This window comes from Motacilla alba, chromosome 19 (assembly GCF_015832195.1).
Source record: "Motacilla alba alba isolate MOTALB_02 chromosome 19, Motacilla_alba_V1.0_pri, whole genome shotgun sequence".
NCBI lineage: Eukaryota > Metazoa > Chordata > Aves > Passeriformes > Motacillidae > Motacilla > Motacilla alba.
In genome coordinates this window covers 5,953,358-5,979,104 of record NC_052034.1, presented here as the reverse complement: position 1 = coordinate 5,979,104, position 25,747 = coordinate 5,953,358, and the positions used below count along the sequence as shown (strand labels likewise).

The window sequence follows — 25,747 nt, the reverse complement described above, 5'->3', positions numbered from 1 at the left end:
CCCTGCAGCAGAACAAGGTGGTAACACACAAACAGAAGTCAAAGCTTCTCTGAAAGGTCACCACAGCCTCTGGAAGAGCTGCACATGACGGGCTGTAGGTGGAATCTGTCACAAGGAGGGGGAGCACGGGAGCCCGGGCTGTGCCATGGCAGGATCCAGTTTCAGATGGATATTGCCCTTTCCCCAGCCAGCTCAGCTCTCGCTGCAGCACAGCCATTCTTACAATCTCCAGAGGCGACCACGTGCACTGACACACACAGCCCTGGCTGGCAGGCCTGGCAGGGAAAGCATCCCAGCAATCCAACAGAACACATTCCCAAGGTAAGGCCGGGCTGGCACAGGCAGCTGGGGCTGCTGCCAGCCATGTGTGCACCCATCTGCACAAGGTAGCACAGCCAGGGACACTGCTGCCCTTTGAAACCCTCCCAGCCAGAAAATGTACCTTCCAACCCTCCTGCAATGCCAGAAACAAAGAATGAGCTAAAAAAAAAATCCAGCAGAAAAGTGATGTTAAGTTTGGAATGTGACTGAGACAAGGAACGAAATGCACCCAGATCTCCACCTGTGTGGCTCATTCCTGGCCCCGAGCCCTTTGCAGGAGACAGGGCGGAACAAAGCTCTCCCTCTCCAAATCCAGTCTCCCGCTCCAATGGTAACCTGGTATCAAGAGCCAGTCAAGTATTACAGGAGCTGCCAAGCAGCTCATCCCAGGAACTACTTCCCAACTCCCCAAGACTATTCCTTCATAGCCATGGGTAGATAAAATCTCCAATAGGAAACCTGTTTAAGAGCAAGCAACTTTCTCCAGAGTTACCTAAATGTGACTTTTATCAGAAAACACCGAGAATTAAACCCTTAAGAGCTCTGAAGTACAGACAGAGACTTCCTGCCTTGCTCGAGAAAGGCCAGTTCCCAGTTTGGGCCGCACGGTGGGGTAAGGCAGAACTGCAGCCTGGCCTTCCACCGGGATTTCTGCACCGTGAGCAGAACCCACAGCAGCTGAGGGCACAGAAACGCCCCCTCACCGACCTCCCATAATCCAGCTGAGCCTCCCAGAACTCACCACAGGCAAGAGAGAAAAGCTCCACTAGAGCCACACAGCCTGAGAGCTGTTACTTACACTGTCTGCATTTTGGGGAGCTCAGGCACTTCCTCCTTTTTCTTGCGGAAGAAGAACCAGTAGGTAAAAAGTCCAGTGATGAGGGAGATGAGGAACACGTCCGTCATGCTGAAGAGAGAGTCCTGCTGTGCAGTGCTGTCAGCAGCAGACATGGTTGGGTCCATGCTGGGCTCCCCCATGGCAGTCAGAGGCACTGTGAGCAAGGAAAAAACAGTGAGCGCCAGCAGCCACATGGGATAGCATTAAAGCACACCCAGAAAATGAGTTTTGCTTTACACTTAGTCTTAGGATCACAAGGCTGCCCAACAAGTCTTTGGCTAGAGGCCTCGCATCACAGCTCTGCAAGGTTCTGTGTCCCACCAAGCTTCTCCCTTCCTGTTGTACCCATGCTGATCCATCTGAAGTGTTTCTGCTTCCCCTCTGCCAGCAGCACCAGAGCAGCCCCACACTCCAGCCAAGGAGCCAAACCAGCTCCTACTGACATCCCAGCAATACCCAACAGGGACTCGTGGCCAGCCTTTACTAAAGTCCTTACTCACCACACAACCCCTGGGGTGTTACTGAGGGATGACCCCACTCTTCAGTCACCCCACAGATCTGGGGCTTCCTCCCTCCTTCCCACAAGGTGGCAGGATGCCCTGGCCCCACTGCTGTGCTGACCAACCACAGAGCAGGACTGTGGCACCAACCCCCCTGAGTGTCCCCACAACAGGTTGTTACAACAAAAATGATGAATATTTCTGATTTACTCCACTGCAGATTTACTATCCATCTCTCCCTGGGCCTTTGGCTTCCCAGTCCCCTCCGTGATCTCCCCCAGTTTAACTTCCATCTCCTTGAATTGCTCCTTTACACTTACCAAGGCAGAGTTTAAGCAATATGGGACCTGCCCACAGCCATACCCAGAGTCTGTGGCAGCATGAGGATGAACACCCAGCCCTCAAATGCCCAGGCAGCCCTATGGCCCCTGTCCTTCCCCTGGGGAGCCACCCATCCCTCCCTCCCTCCCACTGCCGTGCCAAAGCTCTGAACTCCTCCGACCCTAATCCAGATGGAAAGATTATCTTCCCTACATGCAAGGACACACTCTGTCCAAATAAACAGATAATTAACTCTCAACTTGATTTGGAAGGGCAAAGTGACTCTCTCTTTGTACTTGGGCATCCTGCCAACCCAGGAGACCATGGACATTTGAACTTGCACCCAGACAAGTGACTCGGAGCCGTGGTGGTGTCACAGGAGGGAGAGGATACATGCCACGGCTGAGAAATAAAAGTGACTGAAGCTGAAGGTTATGCTAAGACACTCAGGAGCTGGGAAGAGAAGGGAAGGTGATGCTTAGGGAGCACTAATGAGGGAGAGCAGGCACAACCTTCAGCAAACATCAACCCCTTGTTGTTACCCCCACAAGGGAAGCCCAGCTCCAGACAACACACAGCCTGTGCCACAGGGCACCAGCCATAAAAAGCACCCTGTGGAGCACAGGGAGAAGTCCACAGCCACCTGGCAGTGACCCTGGGCAGGTACTCTGGCAACCCAAATAGGGCTCAACCCCACAAGAAGTTTCATTTGGTGGAGAACTTGGTGAGTAACTGCACTACAAAGAGCACTCAAACACCACTGCAAAGCTTCTTGTTAGGTTCCCACAGAAGACACCAAGGCAGGGTGCTGGAAGAAAAAGAAGAGATTTGTGACTGCAGACAAGCAAATTGCACATTCCTCTCCATCAGGCAGGTCACCCTGTCCTCCCTCCTTGCAAACAGGCTTTCCATGGCTGGATCTTGGAGCCAGGCAAGAGCTGGATGTTACTTCTGTACAACTGTAGACTAAACTGTTAGTTAAAGCCTCCACAACTGGGGCTTAGTTGCCAAAAAGGCACAGTTCCCAAGAGGATCCCTCTCCTCCTCCTTATCTGGTTCCAGTAAATCACCAAGGAGCTGGTCTGGCAATCAGTACCAGAGGAACATGCTGGTGGGGGGAAAATGTTGCTGGTTTATTGCTTTTATTCCTGATGAAAGAAGTTTTCATTACAAGCTCTTCTCCTCTTTCCCTCTGCCACCCAACCTGTAGGAATTTCAGCCAATCTCAGCCAAAACCTGCCACAGAGTTTTGGGGTTTTGCTTCTTGCCATCTCACTCATCACTTGAGCTCTCATTATATCTCAGGGCAAAGAAGCCCTGAGTGGTCCATGATTCCTAGGGAGCCTCAGCTGCTGCCTGTGCACAGCACAGCCCAACTCTGCAAAGAGATGGAGGAATCAGTGCCCAGACACAGGCAGAGTAAATATCTCCAACTCTGCAAGGTGGCTTGGTTTTTTCAGCAGCAGTTTCATTGCCCAAATTACACAAGGGTGGACTACTCCCCTCATCCAGGGCAGTGATGGCCATGTCAGTAAAATTACCCTCAGAACAGCCTGTGTTTCACTCAGTTTCCCTGAAAACCCCAAGGCCCATAAGGCAATGACAAACCTTTGCTCAGAGGAAGCCATGAATAAACAAAGGCTGGTGGAGACCACGTTGAGCTGGTTTGGGGCAGGAGCTGCAGCTCTTTCCCTTCTGAGCACCAAACCCAGCAGCAGCTGAGCCCTGGGAAAGGCTCCTTGCTCAGGATGCAGCAGCTCCCTTGTCACCAACTGCACGTGGAGGAGAGCTCCAAACCAGACATGTTTGTGGTGAGTAGCACCTGGCCCACAGCAATTCCCAGCTCCAGATAGCTCAGACATGGATATTCATGAGCTGCCCTGTGTGGGCAAAGAATGAGGGCAAGAATGAGCCTGTGCTCTCCTCAGCGAGGTGAGGGCTTTTTCTCCAGCCAAAATTCATCACTGTGCTCAAAGCAGCAGAGCTTCAGCTCCCAGAGCAGAGCGGTTTGGCTTTCTCAAGCCTCCAGAGGAGGTCTGCTCTCCCAAGCAGTGCTGCCCTGGAGAGAGGCATCCTCAGGAGGCAGCTCCCAGGAATGCTGCCTGGGGGGATGTGGGGGTGGAAGCTGTGCTATCTCCTTGCCTTGACCACTCTGCAGCTCTCCAGGGCTTCAAAGGGGAGCCCTGCAGCTGCAGCCAGGCCACCCACTCACTGCCCACAGCCAGGGAAGGGAAGGGAACATTCCAGGAGCTTCATGGCTCTGGCGCATGGAGCAGAGCCTGGTTTGCTCTCCTCTCTTCATTCACAATCTCCACAGCACAAAGTTTCCACACTGACCTCTAACCCTGGGAGGAAACATGGTCATGGCCTAGTGACAAGAGCTGCTTTAGTTTTGATGCTGGTCACCCTCTGGTCCTGGACATTTGGGTATTCAAGGCTTATATCCCAGCTAGAGATTCTTCTTTTTGCTTTCCCTTTACCACCCCTACCCTCAGGAAAAGGTTTGCTTAGGCATAGCAAGAGAAAGGTAAAGAATGTGAAATTAGGCCTCATTTCTCTTTTTTAAAGGGTTGTCTTAACTCAGGAACTATTGGAATCACTTCACCCAGCACAGGAAGATTATTGCTCAGTTTATCTCAGTCTCGCCTAGCTGGCTGTAATGATTATTTTCCAGAAGTTCACAGCAAATTTGTAATTTTCAAACACTTTACTAACTTCCAGTGAAAAGAAACCTGACTTTTACTTGAAATTTAGCTATCCTGGGAATCCCGCAGTCTCTGGAAGGGCCTTGGTGGAATCAAACTAGGTTTTTAAAAGGAAAAGGAAACTTATAATGCAGAAGTAAAACTTCTGTCAGTAAAACTGACAACAGTTTCAAGGGTGGTGATTTTATCCAGTGTTTATTATATCTCCAGTCAAGGTAAGACAAGCTGTCCATATCCCGGGGGCTTTTTCTAATGGTGGTTCCAGTTCCTGAATCGCTGCTTGTGCACACAGCAAAGCCATCAGTCTGAGCAAGATGTGAGCATTTACATCACACAGAAAAGTCACAACATTTTGAAAGGTTTCTATCAAGCAATGCTGTGTTTAAGCACAGCTTTTCAGCCCCTGAATGTGGGAATTTGCTTGATACCTGGCAGCTCACAATAATTCAAATCATCAGGGACCTTCTCTGCACATCTCTGTGCTAGCAAACAGATGTAACTCATCTTCATATTAAATTAAATGAATTCCTCATTCTCATGCACACCTTGGAAAAAAAAAAGGACTGGAAGCACTCTCAGTGCCAGCCATCCTCAAATTCTCCATGATTTCCATACAGACTAAAGGGTCTATAAGGTCACACGGTTAAAAATACTTAAATATATATAGAAACAGTATTACAACCAACAAGAAGACAGCAGTGATGAAGGCCAAGTGGTCAGCAAACTAAAGAGATTTATTCTCCTTCCTTGCATCAGGAAATGATGCATCAGATGAGCCCAAAAGCACCCTGGGACACAGAACCACAATCACAAAACGTGTCTGGGAGGTTTCCCCTTGTGGAAGTCACCCTGTGGCATCTCCTAGTGACCAAAAGCCTTGGCTCTGAAGCTAAACTGGCAATGTGGGCAGGAAGTTGTCTCTCTTGAGACTGAAGTAGCCTTTTTGTTAATGTAGTGTCTGTGATGAGTTTCAAGTACCTCAGCTGGAGCTCCCAGTCCCAGACCAGGGCTGCAGCCTGCGACTCTTGCCCCAAAAATGAGTGACCGAGTTCTGTGCTCGACTCTGCCCCGTGCCACCATCAGCACACCCTGAGGTGCAGCGTCAGCCTCGCCGAGAGGGGAAGGAGAAGGAAAACTGCTGAGCAAGCACAGCCCAGGCTGCTCACTGCCCCCACCTCTGATAATGGATCCCCAGCAGCAGCTGGAGCACCAAGGAGCCCCTGACTGCAGCCCAGCACACCAGAGAGGGATCCCCACAATCCCCACATGCCCTGCAGACGCTGCCTGCCCCGGCACGGCCGGCACAGGGGCTGCACCCCCAGAGCTATCCAAACACCCAGGCTTTGCCCGAGCATCAGCAGCCTTTGGACACCTGCAGACAAGCACAGGAGCTGCAGGGGGAACCTGTGTTCTGCAACGTGTGCAGAAAGAGTACCAGCGGTGATGGAGTCAAAGAGGAATTGCGTGACAAACACGCAGTGCCACCAGCCACCCTCTGCCCGACCCTGGCACTGGTGCCAGGCTCCACTCAAAGGGAGCTCAGCAGGGTGCAGGCAGAGGAGCCTTCCCAGCCCACAGCAAGGTCCAGGCAGTCTCAGCTGAACTGCAGCAGGGACAGCAGGCAGTGGTTTGGAGCCAAACCACCCCTGCAGCAACGAGATCCCCTCGTTTCTCACAACACCATCACGGTGCCAACTGGAGCTCTGGAGCACCCATCCCCTCTCCACCAGCCCACCCAAGCCCTCCACAACACTTACCAAAGGGCTGCTTTCCAGACTCTCACAAACAGGCGTCCATGCAAGTCTAACTGCAGATAGAACAGCAACACACACTCAAAAAGCTCCTTCAGACTGACCTTCTCCAGTTCAGACTGCCACTGAGAGCCCTGCACAGCCACACAGGGCAGGGGACAAGGGGGCACTGCTGGCAGGGAGGGCACTCGTGCTCCCTGCAGCCACGTGACAATGACCCTCATGTCCCTGACTCAGCACAGGCATCACGTTAGGGAGCAGAGAGGAAGTGCAGCTGTCACGATTTCCAGCTGGAAGCTCTGCGTGGCTGGGGATGTCACCATTGCCACCAGATCTGCCAGACCCCTCTTTCTGACCAGGAAGGACCATCCTGAATTCCCAGGGCAGAGACAGGAGTGTGTGACCAGACCTCCTTCCCACCTTGTCTGCCCCAGGGATTGCCCCTCCTCTCATGCTGAGCATGGCACAACACAGATTAAGGGCACGATCAGCCTTGAGAAGAAGCCTTTAAAAAGCCCAATTTTAAATCAGAGACCAATTTTTTTCCACCAGCATAATGGCACAGCCCCAAAATTCAACCTCAGAACAGACACATACACAATAAGCAACCAAACCAAGTGAGAACTCCAATTCTTTGTACAGCACTGACCTGCTGCCTAAGGCTTGAGTACAATGGCAAAACAGGAAGACTGTAAAGAGAAAACAACTGAAATATCTGGGAGGAAAGAAAGAAAACCACTGGACAGCCCTCTCAGAGGTTTGCAAAGTTTGTGGAGAGCTCACAGAGACTGCAGCACCAAAAGGAAGCTGCACTGAGACTCCATCACTCCTCCCAGCAGCAGCAGTGCAGCAGAAGGAAGAGACTTGCCCACAAACAGGAATGCAGTCTTGTGACCAGCCCAGGGCTTTCTTCTTTCACCCACTAATGACATCAGGCAGGTTACTGGTGGCTGTCAGGAAGAGGAGCCCCACAGACACAACCCCAGGAGGAGGGAGGAGAGCAGGGCTGTGGAGGAGGTGGCACTCCTGCCCAGGCTCCTGTGCCTGGTGTCCTCTGAACCCCACTGCAGCCAAGACTTCCTGAATGTTAGTGTGTGACATTGGGCCAGGAGACCCTCGGGGCAAAACCAGATCTTCTCTTATTCCTCTTAGAAACGCAACCAATTAGACGAAGAAATTCTGTTTGCATCAGCCCGTGCCAGCCTGAAATGAGCTCCTTTTACTTTCCCTTTTAGTAAAATGAGACCTGGCAGGAAAAGTTGGCCTTTCCAAAACAAAAGCAGTTCCCAGAGGCAGGTGCTCAGATCCAGGTTATTTAACAACTGCCTTGGATCAGCCTTTTCTCCACAGCTCTGCCACACAGAGATTGCAATTCCCATCAACAAGAGGATGTTGATCTGGCCAGACAACTGGCCCTGTTTGGCCTGGTCTGCACAGGCTCCGTGCTTGGGGTGGGAATCATCACACAGGTAAGTCCCTGGGCTCGTGGGGAAGGAAGGCACAGTGAGAAACCTCACAGCTTCCCTTGCCCCCTCAGCCTCACACGTCCTGGTGTGAAGTATTGCTACACCTACAGCTTCCCTATCACTTTCTTCCCACATATTTCCCACAGATTCCCATTAACCAGCTCAATAAAGAAGGGTAGAAAGTGGCAAAGCCTCACAGAAAACCAGGGAAGTGCTTCTGTACTCTTCCACCAGCTCAGAAATCCCAATCCAAACTGAGGAGCTGGCTGCAGCAGCACCTAAAGCAGGGAAGGAAACACAAAAACCGCTGGGTTTTTTTTTTTGTGAAACAAAAGTTACTCTCACTGTGAAAGGTGTCTTCCACCCAGACCCTGACACACCAGATCAGACATCAGCAAAACTACTATTTTAGACACAGGACAGATACAGAGTGTGCATCAGTCAGCCTGGATCTTGAAATACTGCATAATTGAGCTTCCACTGTGTCACACTTGCATGTTTTCTGGCCCCTGGGTCTTATTCAAGGACAGCAGAGCAGCTGCAAAATCAAGGAAGAGAACAAGAACTGTTTTACTGAAGCAGAAAGGAAATCTGTGGTATGGGTATGCTCAGGTGGGGCTGTGCAGTGAGCCCAGTGCACTGAATCAAAGGATTTAAGGCATTATCCAACACAAAAATGAATTCAAACCTGCCAAGCTGCCTTAAAGCAAGCTAGAATTACAGTGCTTGCATATTTCCTTTCACCAGATAAAAGCCTGACTCTGAACCTTTAAACATGGGGGATCTCCCCAGCTTAGGCACTTGGACACCTTCCTGCACAGATGAATGTGAGCCAGCAGTTCAGGGTTACAGGACAAATACAACCTGAGAATGGCAGGTAACTGACCCCCTGTGAACCAACACTGCTCCCCAGCCTCCCCTCCCAGGGAGGGACAAATCCAGAGCAGCACTCCTCAGGGATTGCTTGGAAGAGGAACAGGGGCCTTGCCAGCACCAATACTCAGGAGCAGGGACAAGCCTGCAGGAGTGTTAAACCACCCTACTGCCAACTCCACGGGCACCTCTCAGGCCAACAACTGCTCAGAGGGCTGCAAAACCTCAGGAGCAACCCATCCAGGCATGGCCTTTGCATGGTTCAGGGCCTGCTGAGGATGTTCTTCTAAGTCAAGAGGGAAAATGACATTTTTCAGCAGCCTCTCCTGTGAGTGCTGTACCCTGTGCTGCCACAGCTGGACATTCCTCTCCTCCCCACAGGCTGTTTGTTCACCCTGTGCCTGAGGTTGTGGAGGGTTGGTGTGACAGGCTGTGGCTTTGCCTTATGCCACCACTGGGAAAGGAGCCCTGTGGATGGGGTCAGTAGCCAGAGACTTTGACCTCTTCCACCAGGAAAAGTTTGAACAGCAAAACCCTCCAACGCTGGTCTCTTTCCTTTGAAACCAACAGCTGAAAGGGCACCAGAGGGCCAGGGTTAAACACATCTTGCAAAGTTTTCACAATTGTCAAGACTTTTAATCAGAACAGTGTGATTTGGGGGTTTATTAATTTATTTCAAGAGAACCAAGCACTGTTGGTAAGGAGCCAGGATATTTTGTATTTATAAGCCCAGTTTCCTCTGAGAATGGGAGAGCTTTTCAGACATTACAAGCCCATCTCCTACATTGCTGTAGGGTTTGGAGATGTCACTGCATGATCCCTGCACCTCTTGGAAACTCAGCACTAGAGCTGTCCTGCCCTGGCTGCCCTATCAGGAGAGTGTGCAATCACCCTACAGAACCTCCCTGCCTGCCATGGGTCAGCAATCTGACCAGGATTCACCTTTTTGAAATGATTTGGGAAACACAGACCACTTCCCAGCCCAGCCCCTTGCAATCACACACAGCCAGGGCCACAGCAGACCTCAGAACATCAATTCCATACCCAAAACATGACACAGGCCACGAGACATCAGAGAACTCAGGGGTCACAGGCTGAAAGGCTGGTCCCAAGCTGCAAAAACCACAGCTCTCCAATGCCCCAGCAGAATCAACACAAGGGAAGATACTTGACACAGGGGTTTTTTGTTCCTCTGTAACAGGAGCTGCTCCTCTTACCTCCAGCAGTTATGCATTGAGTCCTGTTACACAACCAGGACTTGCACAATCCTTGCAGGCATTTTATCAACTTGCTCCTCCAAAGCTTGGAGTTAGAGAGGAGATGCAGCAATGACCCGTGAAAGAGTCAATTGATGTGTTTCACAACCCCACAGCAAGATCCAGCACCACAAAGCCAGACCTACCAACTCCCCAAGCTGGTTGTTAAGCTTCCCCAGCAGTCAGAGCCAGATTTTACCAAGGAGAAAAATCCAACCCCATCTCAAACTCCAAACCTCACCATCTCCTACTCCACACAGCAAGAAAAGAAGGTAAATAAATCAATATCTCCATTCCTTGCAAAGGAGAGACTGGAGGCACATACGTGGCTGATTACTAAGCAAAAATACTACAATAATCTGCCACTGTGAGTCAAACTCAGCCACTCTTTGGACTTGTGGCCCTCCAGAAGCCACCAGACATGACTTCTGGTCTCTCTGTTTGGATTCTCTGGGTGACAGCAGCATGCAATCAACTTGAAATGTTTACTCAGGGACAAACAGCAAGAGATTATGAGCAGCCTGCAATTATTATTTGTTCTGACCTATGAAATTTCCAAGCCTGTAAAAAAGCAGTCTGGGCAGAGGTGCACCTGTCACTGCAGGGCTGGTGATTCACTCTCCACAGCAGCGTGTACAGAGTAATCTCATCACTGGGATCAAATGATCACGTTGGGAAAACAAATTATGCAAGTTCTAAGAATTGTGTTTTTTGAGGCAGGAAAGTCAACGTCAGGAAACAGAACAAAGTTCAGTGGCCAGAGAGGTAACTGCAGGTGGTTTTCTTTTATACCAGGGAAGGAGATGGCAGGAGCACAAACCTGAGCAGGGAAGCCTTTTCCCCAGTCCTTCAGAACTGAGCAAACACAAACTTTGCTGTATCCCAACAGGCAAAAGAAAGAGCAAAGACCAAACAGGATTTCAGTCAGACAGTTCCACACTCTGCTTTTGCTGCAGGTGAAGAAAGCATCACTCCCAGCACTCACTGCCAGCCACCCTCCCCAAACCCAACTGCACCCAGAGATGCTCCACAACCTGTGACGCTCAAAAGAAAGGGGTTACCTTGCACCTATGGGTCTGCAAACAAGAGCTGGTGGGGCCTGTGAGCTCCAGCACGGAGGGTGGTGAGCAGCAGGGAAAGCCTCCCTTGAGACAGTTCAAAGAGTTTTGCTTGTATGGCCCTGTCCAGCTCCTCCAGCTGCTCTGTAAGAAACAAAAGAAAAGTTGCAGAAGGCACTTGGCTGTCCAGGAGGCACAAACCCAGAAATTACTGACTGAACAGGAGGCAATTGCGAAGTGATGACAAGCGAGAGGTTCTTCTCTGTCACAATTAGAGCAGGACTAATTAACAGGAGGTTAAGCCAGATTTGTGACACTACGCCCTCCTTCAAGGCTTTCACACTCAAAGATTAAAAGAAGGCCCTCAGCTGGTGTTTCTTCCTGTAGCTCTGCATCCTCCCTGCTCTGTTCTGCAAATACAGTTCTCGTGCACCATCACACCCACGTGCAAAACCAAGGCACACTCCGTGCCATGCACACCCAGCCTCAGAGCCGTCAACCAGCCCAAGAAAAACCTGTACTGAGACAATGCTGGGTTTTCCAGGAAGGGTCTGGCTCAGCAGCCCTCCCAGACAAAACACTGATTTCCTCATTTGCAGCAGATTAATCAGCCAGCTGCTCTGCGTGTGTGCGACAGCTCCTCGGGATTTCCCAGAGAATTACAGGAATATTGGAAAAAAGCCCATTCCCTTCCATCTAGCTAAAGGGATGTGTACACCACTGCACCCCACTAAGCAAAAGAAAATTATGAAACTCCACAGCTCCTCCTGACAGCCCACACAAACGTAGAGTTCTGTTGTGGAGGGGATGTCCCCACCAACGCTATCACTGATTCACTTCCACAACTCAGAAACGCAGACCTGACTCCTCCCTTGCACTTTTCCAGCTTCTCAGCCAGATACATGTCTCTACTTTTTAAAAAGAGCTGTAAAAACACAAACTCGTTTCACTTTTCCAGGCTCACCATCTCAGTGATCCCTCGTCTCCGTACACATTCCACTAAGCATTCCCATTTCCTTTCCCACTCCAAAAGCTAACCCAAGGTCTAAGCACTGGCAGAACAAAGCACACTCCAAGCTGCACCAGCACCGCTTGCTCCTGCAACTAAGGCAACTTCCCAAGAACCAATTCCACACTGATGACTAACTCCCAACACCATCATCCAGGTACCTTCACCCCCTCCAGCCTCAATATTCCCAAAATCAGGGGGTTCCCATTATTTCCTTTGACAAGCACATTCCCTACGTGAGTAATTTCACTTTTCTAAGAACTCCACCAGGAAAACAGGAGCAACACTCTTCCCACACCCCAGCAGTTTATAAAGTGAAATAGATGGAGCAACAGCGGAACAGCCCAGCCTGCAGCAAAGGTATCAATTAAACGCTGGGAATAACGTTCTCCAGGAAAGCGCCAGAAAATTAAGCTCGTTAAAGGCTTTTAACTAGCAACAGCCTGGGATGGGGTAAGTCTGAGCAACCCTTCAGTGCTGTGGAAGCAAGGCAGGGCAGGCATCACCCCGCTCCCAGGGGTGCTGGTCTGTCCCCTGCCCCACAGCCCCAGGGGTGACAGATGTGATAGAGGTACCCCCCAAAGAACAGGGGGTCGGCACATGCCAGCCTTCCATACAGGGCACATCCGTCCCCCCAGTCTCGCCAGTAACAGGCGCTCAGCACCTCAGATATTCCCAAATAAGACAGGCTCATCCCAATTCCAACAGGTAACAGGGGAGCAGTCACATCAGACTCCCCAGATAACAGGGAGCTCTGGCCATCCCGATGCCCCCAAATAACAGCGGGACAGCCACAGCACACTGCCCGGATAACAGGGGTCATCCCAGCCCTCCCCGACCCCCCCGTAAATAGGATCTCCAAACACCCCAGTAACCCCAGTAACAGGATGCCACTCACACCACACCTCCCAGTGAACAGGGGGCTCTGGTCATCCCAGTCCCCCCCCAGAAGAGATCCATTCACCCCGACCTCCCTGCCACAACAGCGGTGCCACTCGCCCCCCACACAGGGAACCCCAGGCATGCCCGTAACACGCCGCCAGCCACACCAGTCCCCCCACAAGAAAGACCCCCCGTCCCACGCCAACCCCAGCGGACCGCCCCTCCCTAGCACACAGGGCCCTGGCGGCGGAGCTCAGCCCCCCCCTCAGCCGCAGAGGGCCCCGGTCCCGCACCCTGCTCAGCCACAAGCCCCGCTGCCGCGCTCCCCGCACCCACCGCCGCTCCGGCCCGTCTGCGGCTGGCGGCTCCCGCGGCCCCGGCGCGGCCGGCACGTACAGCGGGCCGCACCACCCGCGCACACGCGCGGGGGAACGCGCTCCGCCCTCGCCGCCCGTCAATAGGCGGCGAGCGCGCCTGCTTGTGGAGATCACCCCTCTGCGGCGGCGTATGGTACAGCCCCAGGACGGGGGTCTTAAAGGGACAGGAGCGCCGAGAGGGGCTGGGTGAGGTGGGGCCAGGGGGCGGCCGCGACTGGGGGGTCACGGGTGGGGCCGGGGGGCGGCCAGGGTTGGGGTGGCCATGGGTGGGCTCAGGGGGCAGCCAGGGTCAGGGTTGGGGTGGTCATGGGTGGGGTCAGGGGTCGGTCAGGACTGGGGCGGTCACGGGTGGGCTCAGGGGTCGGTCAGGGTTCGGGCAGTCACGGGTGGGGTCAGGGGTCGGTCAGGGTTGGGGCAGTCACGGGTGGGGTCAGGGGTCGGTCAGGGTTGGGGCGGTCATGGGTGGGGTCAGGGGTCGGTCAGGGTTGGGGTGGTCGCGGGTGGGGTCAGGGGTCGGTCAGGGTTGGGGTGGTCGCGGGTGGGCTCAGGGTGCAGAAGAACAGGGCACAGAGGCCACAGAGGGTGCAAGCAGGGGCTCGGTCCGGGGGCAGGCTCAAGAGGGGAGGCAGGGTTGGGGTGAACGTTGTAGTTCGGGGGTGAGGATGGGGCGAGCCTTGGGGTCATGGCGGGGTCAGAGTTGGGGTGACAGTGGGAGGAGGGTTTGGGGCACTGTGGGGTCACGTCTGGGGTCATGAACTGGGCCAGCGTGCTGAGGTCAGAGTTGGACACTAACTCTGGGCTCAGCCAGGACCTGCAGACCCAGGACCCCTGTCTGTGGCCACTCCTGGGTGCACTTGGTGTGGGACTCCCAGCTCCCCCCACGGTCATTGCCCAGACCAGGGCCCCGTGGGGGGACAAGGTGACCCCACGGTGGTGGCTGGCACCCAGTCACTGCCATCCTCCCTGGGAGCCGGGGGGCTGCTTCACCCAGGGCAAGCACATGCTCCTGATTTAACCACAGCCCAAATGATTCGGATGTTTTGGGGTGGTCTTTCTCTCCCTGCCACACCAGGAAGTTGCTCAAGCAGCTCTGGAAGCATCCCCAGCAGTCCCAGTGGGACATTTCACAACCCAGACCTCGGGTCCCGCAGGGACTGCTGCTCTCCTCCCTGCTGGTTTTTTGGGGGGGGAAGCTGGGTTACAACTCTGCTGTTTCCAGCTTGGTCAAAGCCAGAGGCACAGCTTGCCCTGACCCCACCGAGCAGCCCCACAGCTGTGTGGGGTCACCCCAGGCTGGGTCTCCTCCCTTTGCCTGCTGGGTGCTGTCACATCCAAAGTCACCATCCTGACGCCATCGCTGTGTTGACGTTTGCTCCAGAGTCAATAAAAGACTTGAGGAAAGTCCAAAGTTCGAGCTGGGCCTGGCAGGCACCTGAAGAGGTGTGAGGAGGGGGCACAGACCCAAAGAACAGCAGCCCAGGGCTGCAGGGACAGCCTGTTTCCTGACAGCAGCTGAGCAGAGGGTCGAGGGCTGTGAGGTCACCTGAGTACCGGTGCCACTCACATCAGCTTTGGGACTGACCCCAGGGAAGCTCTCTGGGGTGGCTGGTCTGTGACCACACCCTGTGGGGTGAATGATCATGGATTAAAGGTGCCAGTGGCCCTGAGGGGACAGCAGGACAGAGCAGGTCCACAGCTGGGGTCATCCCATCAGGTGCCCAGACTGGCATCATGGCACAGCCTGTCCCATTCTGTCCCCACAGGGAAGGGGCTGGGGGCTCATCACACCCAGCCCAAACCCCCCAGGGGCAAGCAGCAGAGTCCTGCAGCCCACAGAGACCTCTTTGGTCAGTGCTTTGTCTCTCTGCCTGTTTCTGCCACCTCTCCAGCTCTTCTCTGTTCCCAGCACAGTTTGAGACTGAACTTTTGGCCACAGTGCCAGCAAACAACAGGGGACACCATGGGACAGCCATGGAGGTGGTGTTTGGCAGTGTCCTGGCCCTGGCACAGGGAACCTGGCCCCCAGTCAGCATGTCTGCATGGGTGTGCTTGGCCAAAAGCTAATGACAGGCAAGCAAGGAAGCACAGACCCGTTTTCCTGCCAGCATCAATGTCCCCTGCCAGGCTCCCCACTTTGTGGGTCCCCTCTCATCCTGCATGGGGCAGCAATGGAGGTCCCAGTCAGTTCTGCTTTCCTTGTGTATCCCTGCCTGTTTTCCCTTGGTGGGAGGTGAAGAGCAGAGGGGATGGACTTGGACTTCCAGAGCATCCTTCCCATGGCAGGACAACTACTCCAAGGACAGGGAACAGCTGGCTCTGCTCCCAGCACTGTCCCCAGACTGTCACTCTGCAGTGACCCTCTGAGGACACGGGGGCAACCCACGGGGCTTTCTGGACTCTCTGCACACCCTGTGGACAGACACAATCCTGGCATGCAATGAAGTGGCAGTTTTACTAGGAATGAGCCAGAGAAACAGAATAACAACCCTGCAGGGACAGCACGTTCCCAGGGGCAGTAACCCCAGGGGCAGCCATCCCAGGCTGAACTGGGAGGTTATTGATTTTTTTTTCTTTTTTTTCCTTTTTAAATTTTTTTTCCTGCTTTAGGAACTTCAATTCTCTGTCTCCCCACCAAGGAAATGAGGGGGTACTGCAATGTGTGATGAGTAGCATTACTGTGAGCTTAGACAGGCACATGCCAAAGCCCAGCGAGCTGATGACTTTTACCTCCCTCTCTTCCAAATTTAAATCCTCTTCCCAGCCTTAGACACATTTGCAAATTCTCATCCCAACCTGCTTCCTCCCTCTCAGCACTTCACTTCACTGGGTGATGAGTTCTGAATTCACCCCCAGCCCTGAGGAACTGGGACTTGTTGGACTCCACTGTCCAAGAGCATCTCACTGCGGAATGGATGCTCTCAGAAAAGCAGGGAACAGAAAAGAAATCCTCACAAAATCCATCCAGCTGAAGGGCACTGAAGACAGGTTCAACACTTTGCACATGAGCAGGAGGTGCAGCTGGACTCAAAACACTCCTGGGGACATGGTGGAAGCTGCAGAAATCAGAGAGACCAAGTGATCTGCCACAGTCACCAAGAAGCTCCCAAAATATCTGGGAGCAGAAAGAAAAAGAATCCAAACTGGGGTTTTGTGCTCAGTCCTGTCCTCGGGGCTCACCTGGAAGGCTGTGGCAGTTGTCTTGTCCCAGCACAGAAAGGTTCGTGGCTGGGACCTGCTCCTTCCCTGCTGGAGGGAAGTTTGCACCAGCTGGGACTGGGGCTGTTCCTGCGTGACTCCTACAGAGCTTCCTGGCAATAAAGCCAGGAAACTGCTCCCTGGAAACACATCCCCGTGACAGCTCTGCGGGGACAGCGACTCCCTCACCAGATCGACTGATAGCTGGACGAGCAAAAACAACCGGATTGCAGCGTTTTGCAGCGTGCAGTACCGCGCGTCCCCAGTGCTCGTCCTCAGTGCGCCTGACACACAGCTGCGCCCATCCCGCCCCACGGATCCCACCCCTGATCCCGCCCCACAGATCCCGCTCCACTGATCCCACCCCTGATCCCGCCCCAGGGATCACATCCCACTGATCTCGCCCCACAGATCCCCTGGAGGGGCACGCTCCAGCTCCCCACTTCTAAACAAACCCAGAGAAAACCAGTCCGTCTTTCAGATTCTATTTCAAGTTCACAGTTTGGAGACACGCAACATTTGTGATTGCTGTTGATCCTCATCATCCTTCTGGAAAAAAAATCAGTGGTAAAATTCCTAAGTTTACAGGCAAGGATTTCACAAGGAGGAAAATCAAGGCACTAACAGGAGTGGAGTGTCAACGTTTCAATGTTATCTCTAGCATTTCTGTCCTGGTATTAAAAGCATGCTTTGAAATTCCAAACAAGCTCCTTATCCTGCTAAAGTATAACAATGCAATTGCTGTCAGCAGGAAAAACAGGCAATCAAGTCCATTTGTGATCCCACAGAGGAGAGAAATAATCAGGTATGAAACAGAGCTGTCCCCCAACTCCAAGTTGGTTCCCAAGTTGCTGCATCCTCCTGCTGAAAGCCCTGCCTGGGTGCTCACCTTCACAAGAAGAGCTTCTTACTCATGTCTTACTTGTGTGAGGTGCAAGTCCTCAGCATTGACTTTGGTCTCCTCCAGAAGGAAGCCCCTGATCCCACATGGGACCATGGCAGTGGCTCCAGAGGGGCTGCTGGAGAAGTAAAGCAGCTGGATGACAACGCAGGGTTAGTTCACACCCTGACGATGGAAACATGAAAGAGGCAGGGATGTGGTTTGGAATGTGCCAGAGCTGCCTCTGGCCAGGTTCACCCAGAGCAGGGAGGAGCCCCGAGGCTGTTGAGTTTCTGGGGATGGGTGAGGCACTGCAAGAACATCCCCAAGAGCAGGAATGGCACTTTGTGCTTTATGGAGCACTTTTTTTATGGAGCACAGCAAAACTCCAAGTAGAGTCAAGGGCAATTGTTGAGATCCTGGCTGATTTACAGACACTGAGACAGCAGATTCCTCCTGGGCACTGTACAGTGGGCTACAGAGCTGGGAATAAAGCTCAAATCTCAGCAACTGGACCAAACTCCTTCATTATAGCCTCAGGCACCAAACAATGAATCCTATTGTAAATCCCTGGCTGAAAACTCCCCTCTCCCACACACCTGCCCACAACTCTGAAAAAAACAGAGAGATTGTGCTAATATTGGTGGGTGAGATTTCTGAAGCTGAGCAGTGTGAACACCCCCAACAGCACTGCTACATTCCACTTAATTCTTCTAACCCATTGTTAAGGTCCCTCCCAGCTCCTTGGATTTATAAATATTTGCTCCACAAAGGGCCAAAAACCCCTTACTGAAAAGTCTCTCACTACTTCACAGGCATTTGAGGTTGCCAAGTGCTGGTGATACAGGCTGAGCTGGTGCAATGCTCTCAGAAAATGAAGGCAATCCATTGATGCAGGCACAGGGCCTTCAGCATTTTACAGCTGTGTTTTGGGGCAGAAGAAGGTTCTCTGTGTTCTATCCTCTTGCCCCAGGTTGGTGTAACAAGCCCCTTCGAGGCACTCTCTTAAGTGGACAAGTCACCAGTAGAACAGACATTGTCCTCCTCAATTTAATTTTAAGTTACAAACTAAGGCTCATATGATTCCCACTCTTTTGGGTTCTAGCTACATCACACCTGTAAAGAAAGACAGGAATGTAAATGGGAAGTGCTTATTGCTGCAGCTTAGCTAAACCCCAGATTTGCTCAGTGTTTTGCCAGTGAGGTTCCTACCCTGGCCTGGGGAGCTGGTGCACTGGAACTCCAGTGGACTTGTGGAGAAAGGCAGCTGCTAAATGCAGCAAAGAAGAACGACTTAAAAAGGATGAGAAGTTCACAGAGGTGATATAGTTCCCATCCTCCAGCCACATCAAAAAGTAAAAAAAAAAAAAAAAATTATAAAGGAAATATAATTGAAGTAGACTGTGCCAGGGAGCAGGGGAATGGCCTTCACTGGAGCTACCAACACTCACCCAGACACAGCACAGATCCCAGCAAAGCACTGCCGTGCGAGCCTCACACAGCAGTCCTGCCCCTGTGTGAGTCCTGCTGCTCTCTGGAGGATCAGTACACCTGGACTCGGGTAAATTCAGCTGAAACAGGGGCCACTGGGGCTGCTGGATACCCTGGTGCTTGCTGAACACCAGCCAGAAGGCCTGTGGCTGCGGGTGGCTGTGGCTGAGCCGGGCACACACGTTGTGGGACACACAATTTGCCCGGCTGGCAGCACTGTCCTGGCGAGGCTCCGGCGTGGGCCTGCCCAGGGCACTCTCCAAAGGCACCTCTGGCTTGGCGGTGGGAAGAACCGAGGCTGTGTCCCGCAGCAGGGCCCTGCTGAGGTGCCTGGTGTCCCGGAGCGTGGCTGTGGTGATGAAAGCCCTGGCCCTGAGCACTGGGGTGAGCAGGAAGAGCCGGAGGCGAAGGGCAGCCGTAGCTCTGGGTGGGGTAAGTGCCAGGCACCGCGTTAATCCTGGGCAGGAAGAAAACAGAAGGTTACACTGTGCTCAGAACTGACATTGCCCAATTAGTGCTGGAAATGCCCTGGGGGCAGATTTCTTCCTGACCAGTGCTCAGAGAGGTCACTGCAATCCATCGGAGGGATTCACTACAACAGAAGCTCTTATTATAAGCAGCACTTGAGTAAAAAAAAGGCTTTAGTGGCCTCCCAGGACAGCTGCTCCCACTCTCACTCCACACCCACTGAACGAGCTTGGCTCCTGGCCCCAGACTCTTTGTGCAAGGAATACACAAAGCCAAATTTCAACATGCTTTGAGATCCCTGTGCACATCCTCCCTGCCCTGTGAGTGACACATCTGCCAAGTCATTAATCAGGAGAAGTTACAGCTGCCAAGTGGTATTTCTCAAGAAAACACAAAGGCCTTTGGTGCGAGTAAGAGCCCAGGGTATAAAGCAAATGGAAGAAAAAAAAAAAAGGAAGGAGGAAAAAGTTAGAAATAAAAGAGAGAGTTAGAAATAAAATTAACCATTCAGAAGCAAGGGCTAGGAAGGGTTTGCCAGCAGAAGGCATGACTCATCCTGCCAAAACGATCAGGAGAGAGGCAATCTGCCTGGAAGCCTCAGCCTCTGGGACTTCAGGAGTGCTGCTCAGCCCACGCACATGAGGATGAGAGCTGAGAACCCAGGCAATATTCATGAAGCCATGAGAGCCAAGTTCCCAGCAAGAAGAAGAGACTGGCTCATGCTGGGTTTTTCAGGCTTGGAGATTTCTTTTTAATTCTTTGAGGTGTGTGTTTGAGTTTGGGTTTTTATTTGTGGACACAAACACGATGCCAAGGCCTGGACTTCAAAGAAATATCTCCTGTCTTGCAGCCATTTAATGCCTGAACCTTATGAAAATTTAAAATTAAAACAAATCCTAAACTATTAAGAGCTCTTGCTTGGAATAAGCATCAAAATAATAAAAATTAAACTCCAGAAGCACTTACAGAAGTTGTATCTAAGGCACAGACATGCAAATTCAGCTGCAGCAGTGGAAGCATCCTAGAAACACCTTCCCACGCCCTGCTTGATAGTCAAATGTTCATGTCAATACCTTTGTGTCACAACAGCCGGTGTCACCTGGCCAAAGGAGGCAGGTTTAGACACTGAGGTGCTGTGCACAGCAGGATGGGAGTGGTGCTGACACAGGCTCAGCACGGAGCCAGGCTCCCTCTCCTCCCAAAAGCTGCACTTGCACAGGAGGGAGAGAGGGAAAACACAAATTCTGGCTGTGTCTGGCCTCCCCTGCAAGCTCTCACAGCTTTTGAGTGTCCTGATGGACCTGGGGGACACTCCTGCTGCAGGCAAGGGCTGCTTGTGTGGTTACCCATGGGTGAGGGCAGTGCAAACACCTGGGAATGCTTCCACTTCAAATAAAACTTTACAGCAAGCTGATGGCTTAAACAATACACAGAATGTAACCCTGAATAGAAAACTATTTTTCCTCTGTGAAACTGAAAGGACACCGTGGAATAAGTAAATATTTGACCTGAATTTTCAAGCTTTTTAGAGTACAAGTGAATTCTCATGGTTTGTGTTAAACTTAAAACCTTTCCTGCACATCAGCTGTGAGCCCCAAGGTTTATTTTCTGTAAAGCAACACTGCCTTGACACTGAAAACCTGCTGAAAGGTTAAAAGACACCAAAAGGTCTGCACTGAACTTTTGAAGTGCCATCCTTAATTTACAATGCTCTGGTCCTGAGTAGGTTTGGACACAACTCACTTCACAGCATTCCTGGCAGGAAAGGTGGGGCAAATAAAGATAAGGATCATGGCCCAGGGAGCCATATAGCCAGGAACAACTGCCTAAAGCTGGGGCAGAGTTACACAACTTGGCTCTCCTGTCAGCCAGAGCTGCAATACTCCCATGTGTACACGCTGCCCTTGCAGCAAAGGAGAGGTCTTTCACCTCCATTTAGCTTCCACTAAAGCTAAGGCTGAGTTAAGGTGTGGTGATTAATTAGTCACTAATGGCACCAGTGTAACATCAGTGGCACCCACGATGTGACCAGGAGAGGCACAATACAGCTTTCAGAGATGGTTTAAGGCCTCTGCTCACACCTCGAAATCCCCCTACAAATGTTTCACAGGAACTCCTGTACTTACATGCTGTTTGCAGAGGCTCTCCTCTCTGCCAAGGAGCCTGGGATGTATTTCAGCCCTGGGATCCTCTTCAGCAGAGTGAAAGGGAACACCCGGTCCAGCTTAGAGCCCAGAGACTCTGGAAAATCCAAGCAGAAACAGTAGCCAAGACCATCTGAAGGCAGGAGCTTGTTAAGGAGAGCTGAGGACAACACACTCATTTCTGACACAGGCACACAGAGCCCCCTCTGTTCCCAAACCCCCTTCTCTGGAGAATTCTCCCAGCCCTACCCAGCAGCACCTTCAGAGACCATCACCCTCCTCATGTTCTCTGCAGGCACTGAGAGGGGGCAGCGTGAGGTGAAATATGGCTGTGCCTGGGGTTACTGTTTATTGCCATGGGTCTCTAGGGCAGTCAGGACTTGGTGAAGTGAAGGAGAGATTTTGACTTCATTTTAGAAGGTTGGTTTATTATATTATGATATATATTACATTAAAAACGACTATACTATAAAGAATAGAGAGAAAAGATTCATCAGAAGGCGAGACAGGAATAGAAAGGAATGAACAACAAAGTTCTGTGACTCCTAGAGAGTCCAAGAGCTGCTGCCTCCTCGATTGGCCACCAAGCAGAAACATCCCACACGGACCAATGGAGGAAGCACCTGCTGCATCCCACAGCAGCAGATAACAAATTGTTCACACTTGAAGCTGAGGCCCTTCAGCTTCTCAGGACAAGAAAATCTTAGCAAAGAGATTTTCATAAAATATTACAACTACAGCGAAACACAAAGGCAGAATGGGATGGGATGAGCATGAGAAAAGCCAGGGAGGGTTTAGTGCAGGTCAAGAGTCCAGGGAAAGGCAGCAATGAGAACCACAGCACTTCCTTCCCACCACGATCCCGCTCCGGCCCAGGGCTGCCCACGCTGAAAGGATACAGGCTTCCCCAACCAGGAGCCCACACAGGTTCCCCAAGAGAGAAGAGTGGGGGACAAACCACGCCAGACAGAGCCCAAACCACGGCACCAGCACCACAGGAACTCTGCACCCCAAAAGCAGAGTCCTCTTCATGCGTGAGCGGGTGGTGGAAACCCCCAGCATGGCAAAAGCCACTGGCATGAACCCCTGGGCATCTCCCACTTGCAGCAGCCTGGAGACAAGGGGCTCGAGGAAGAGGTAGAGGAGGGCGGAGAGCATGGAGAAAGCAGCAGTGAGGATGCAGTGCTTCACTGTGCCCACGTTCTTCTCAAAGCTGCCAGCAAAGTACCAGATGATGACAGCACCACAGGCCAGGGAGATCAGGTCCTGGTAGACGAAGATGTAGGTGATCAACCTGTGAACTGAGCACAGCAGCACCTCAGGCAGGCACAGACAGCACTGGGGCTGCCATAAAACAGTTACAGGCTTGGGCAGAGGGAGAGTGAGCCCACGGGATTAATTAACAGCTTTCATTTCTATGCTGGTGTAGAAGAGAAGGAACCTGAGGCCTTTACAACCAGGCATAAATAACCAAATAGAGTGGAAAAAAGTGCTATCTTGGGTGTCACAAACATATGCTGCTTCCTGGGAAGCTGCCTGGAAAAAAGCAACAGCATCTGTAGTAAATTTCAGTCTCATTAAAAGAGAAGGCAAGAGACATAAAAATAACTGTTACGGTACTGGTGATTTTAGCAAAAAGATAATCACTTCTTAAATTGCTGGCGGGCTGATTTTCACCACCAAAAATGTCTGGAGGTTATCTCACCTCCGAAGTGCTTCTGGGCCCTCTGTTTGGGTGATCCCCATGGCACACAGTAAGGACTGAGACAGACTTCTCCACCTCCCTCCCATCAACCTCAGTTCCACAGCCAGAAAAATACCAGTGAGAAACAAAACAACAGAGCGCAACCCCTGGAGACACTGAGGAGATGGTGGAATCCACCCCTCAGCTCAGAGCCCTGGGCTGATACAGGAAACCACTGCACGGGGGTAAGCTGGAACAGGGAATTAAAAATCTGATAAAAATCATTCTGGAATTACCACAGGGACTGAGAAACAGAAATCCCTCAAGCTCCCAGCAGTGTTATCCCCTGGGCTGACTGTCAAAGGACAGAGATGAGGGTGTGGGGGAGCAGCCTGGCGTGGAGGGGCTGAGATGGGTGCCCAGCGGGCTCTGTGCAGGGCAGGGCAGTGCACAGAGAGCGGGGAGAAAAGAGACACCAAGAGCGGGACAGGGCGAGCAGCAGACTCGGAGATGGGCTTGAGGAAATGCACAGAAATGGGGGCTGGGGGTACCACGGGCTGCAGGGCAGGACAAGGAGAAGGCCGGAGGCGGGGGGACACAAAGGCTCCGCTGGGATTTGGAGCGGGCCGGACAGGGGGGACACAAAGGCTCCGCTGGGATTTGGAGCGGGCCGGAGAGGGGGGACACAAAGGCTCCGCTGGGATTTGGGGAAGGCTGGACAGGGGGGACACAAAGGCTCCGCTGGGATTTGGGGAAGGCTGGACAGGGGGGACACAAAGGCTCCGCTGGGATTTGGGGAAGGCTGGACAGGGGGGACACAAAGGCTCCGCTGGGATTTGGGGAAGGCGCCGAATGAGGCGGGCAGAGGGCCCAAGGAGGCAGCGGCTGCGCCCGCCGGCGGCCCCGCTCACCTTCCCCGTCATGCAGGGCTGCGGGGCGCAGCGCGGCGGCGGAGCGGGCGGCGGGGACACCCCGCAGCAGCCCGGGCGCGGAGGCACCGACCGACAGCAGCACCGTGAGGGCGGCAGCGGCCGGCGGGGCCCAGGGCGCCGCCATTGCTGCCCCGCGCGCCCGCCGCTTCCGGGCGCCGCCGGAAGGCCTGGCCGTTACCATGGCAACAGGAGGCGCTGTGGGGTCGTTACCATGGAGACGGGGGGATTTCTCCCTTTCTCTCTCTCCACCCCCACTTTTGAGTTTTTATTGAATTATTGTTATCTTTTCCCTGTTCAGAAGGGGAAATATCGCAGCGAGGGGTGTGAGGTGTCGCTGGCAGCCCGGCCAGGGCTGGGTTCTAGCCGGGTGTTCCCACAGCGGCCGCCCCAGGGTGAGGGAGGCCCACCCAGACGGTGCAGCCACCACCCCCACCCCGAGCCGCGGGGCTGCCTGCTGGGGGAGAATCAGTCAGCCTGGAAGAGATCCCTGGGATCATCGAGTCCGACCCGTGAGCGATGAACAGCACCATGTCAACTAGCCCAGAGCACTGTGTGCCACATTCGGTGTTTGTGTGAACACCTCCAGGGATGGGGACTCCAGCGCTACCCTGGGCAGCCCCTTCCAATGTCTAATCATCCTGTTCAGAAGGAATTCCTCCTCATGTTCAGCCTAAACCTGCCGTGATGCAGTTTATGATTAAACCCTCTCACCCTGCTCCGTGCAGCAGAGCCCACCCCCACCTGGCTACAGCCTGCTGTCAGATAATTGTAGAGCACCAGAAGGTCCCTTCTGAGCCTCCTCTTCTCCAGGCTGAGCTCTCCCAGCTCCTTCAGCCATCTCAGGTGCTCCAGAGCTTTGCGCAGCTCTGTTCCCTTCTCTGGACAAGCTCCAGCCCTTCACCTGAACTGAGACAGAAATCCCAAAACTGGACACGGGACTCGAAGGCTGAGTGTTTCCCTTCAGGTGGAGGCGCAGAGACACATCCACACCACAGCTGCTCCTGCCACGCTCATAGCAGAACCTGTGGGAGGTTTGTATTGTAATGTCTGCCTTCAATTCCCCACAATATTGGCTTCATCCTTTGGCCAGGTCTAGTCGGATCTAGGAGAGGAATCAGCAGCTCAAAAAGGAACATACCAAACTCCTTGCAGGTCTTGTGGACATAAGGAGGTGGTGAAATGTGGCAAAGTTTGGCTGCTGCTGGTTGTACGTGAGCTTTTGTCATCTTTCTGTTGTCTCAACCATGCAAAGAGGATGATGCTGCAATAAAAGCTCAAGGAATGTACCCCAGCAGAGCTGTCCTGCTCCTGATAAAAACCTCCAAACACAATGAAGTAGGGAGAAGTTAACCTGATTCCTCCGGGGTAAAGCTTTCCTGTGATCATGACCATTATCTAGCTTTACACACAGTTAGCACCAACCACAATTGCACCTCTTCTTGAGCTTGTAGCTGGGGGTGTGCAGGATATTGTAGCAGGAAAAGAGCATATTTGCACAAGAGGAGAAAATTGTACATCCCACCTGGACGTGTTCCTGTGTCACCCGCTCCAGGTGACGCTGCCTTGGCAGGGGGGTTGGACTGGATGATCACAGAG

General features: G+C 52.7%; 2 protein-coding genes across 5 annotated transcripts in view; both read right to left on the bottom strand.

Annotated features, from left to right (window-relative positions):
* Nucleotides 1–13,469, bottom strand: part of LOC119709702 (NADPH--cytochrome P450 reductase) — a 28,324-nt gene extending 14,855 nt beyond the window's left edge. The window contains exons 1-3 of one of the 4 annotated variants that reach the window (XM_038157788.1): nucleotides 13,317–13,469; nucleotides 11,093–11,233; nucleotides 1,121–1,313 (exon numbers count right to left, since the gene is read on the bottom strand). In XM_038157788.1, the coding sequence (XP_038013716.1) occupies nucleotides 1,121–1,299 (179 nt within the window). In that variant the 5' untranslated portion in view covers nucleotides 1,300–1,313; nucleotides 11,093–11,233; nucleotides 13,317–13,469. Of the gene's footprint in view, nucleotides 1–1,120; nucleotides 1,314–6,442; nucleotides 6,645–11,092; nucleotides 11,234–13,273 lie in introns of those variants that run through there. The other 3 variants (XM_038157789.1, XM_038157790.1, XM_038157791.1) reach the window with 3 other exon arrangements.
* Nucleotides 13,470–14,085: 616 nt separating this feature from the next.
* Nucleotides 14,086–24,293, bottom strand: RHBDD2 (rhomboid domain containing 2). The gene is made up of 4 exons (XM_038157792.1): nucleotides 24,131–24,293; nucleotides 22,435–22,836; nucleotides 21,518–21,668; nucleotides 14,086–19,380 (listed from the first exon to the last, which is right to left on the bottom strand). Exons 1-4 carry the CDS (start codon nucleotides 24,273–24,275, stop codon nucleotides 18,975–18,977), a joined length of 1,104 nt encoding a protein of 367 aa, XP_038013720.1. The 5' UTR covers nucleotides 24,276–24,293; the 3' UTR covers nucleotides 14,086–18,974.
* Nucleotides 24,294–25,747: the final 1,454 nt, after the last annotated feature.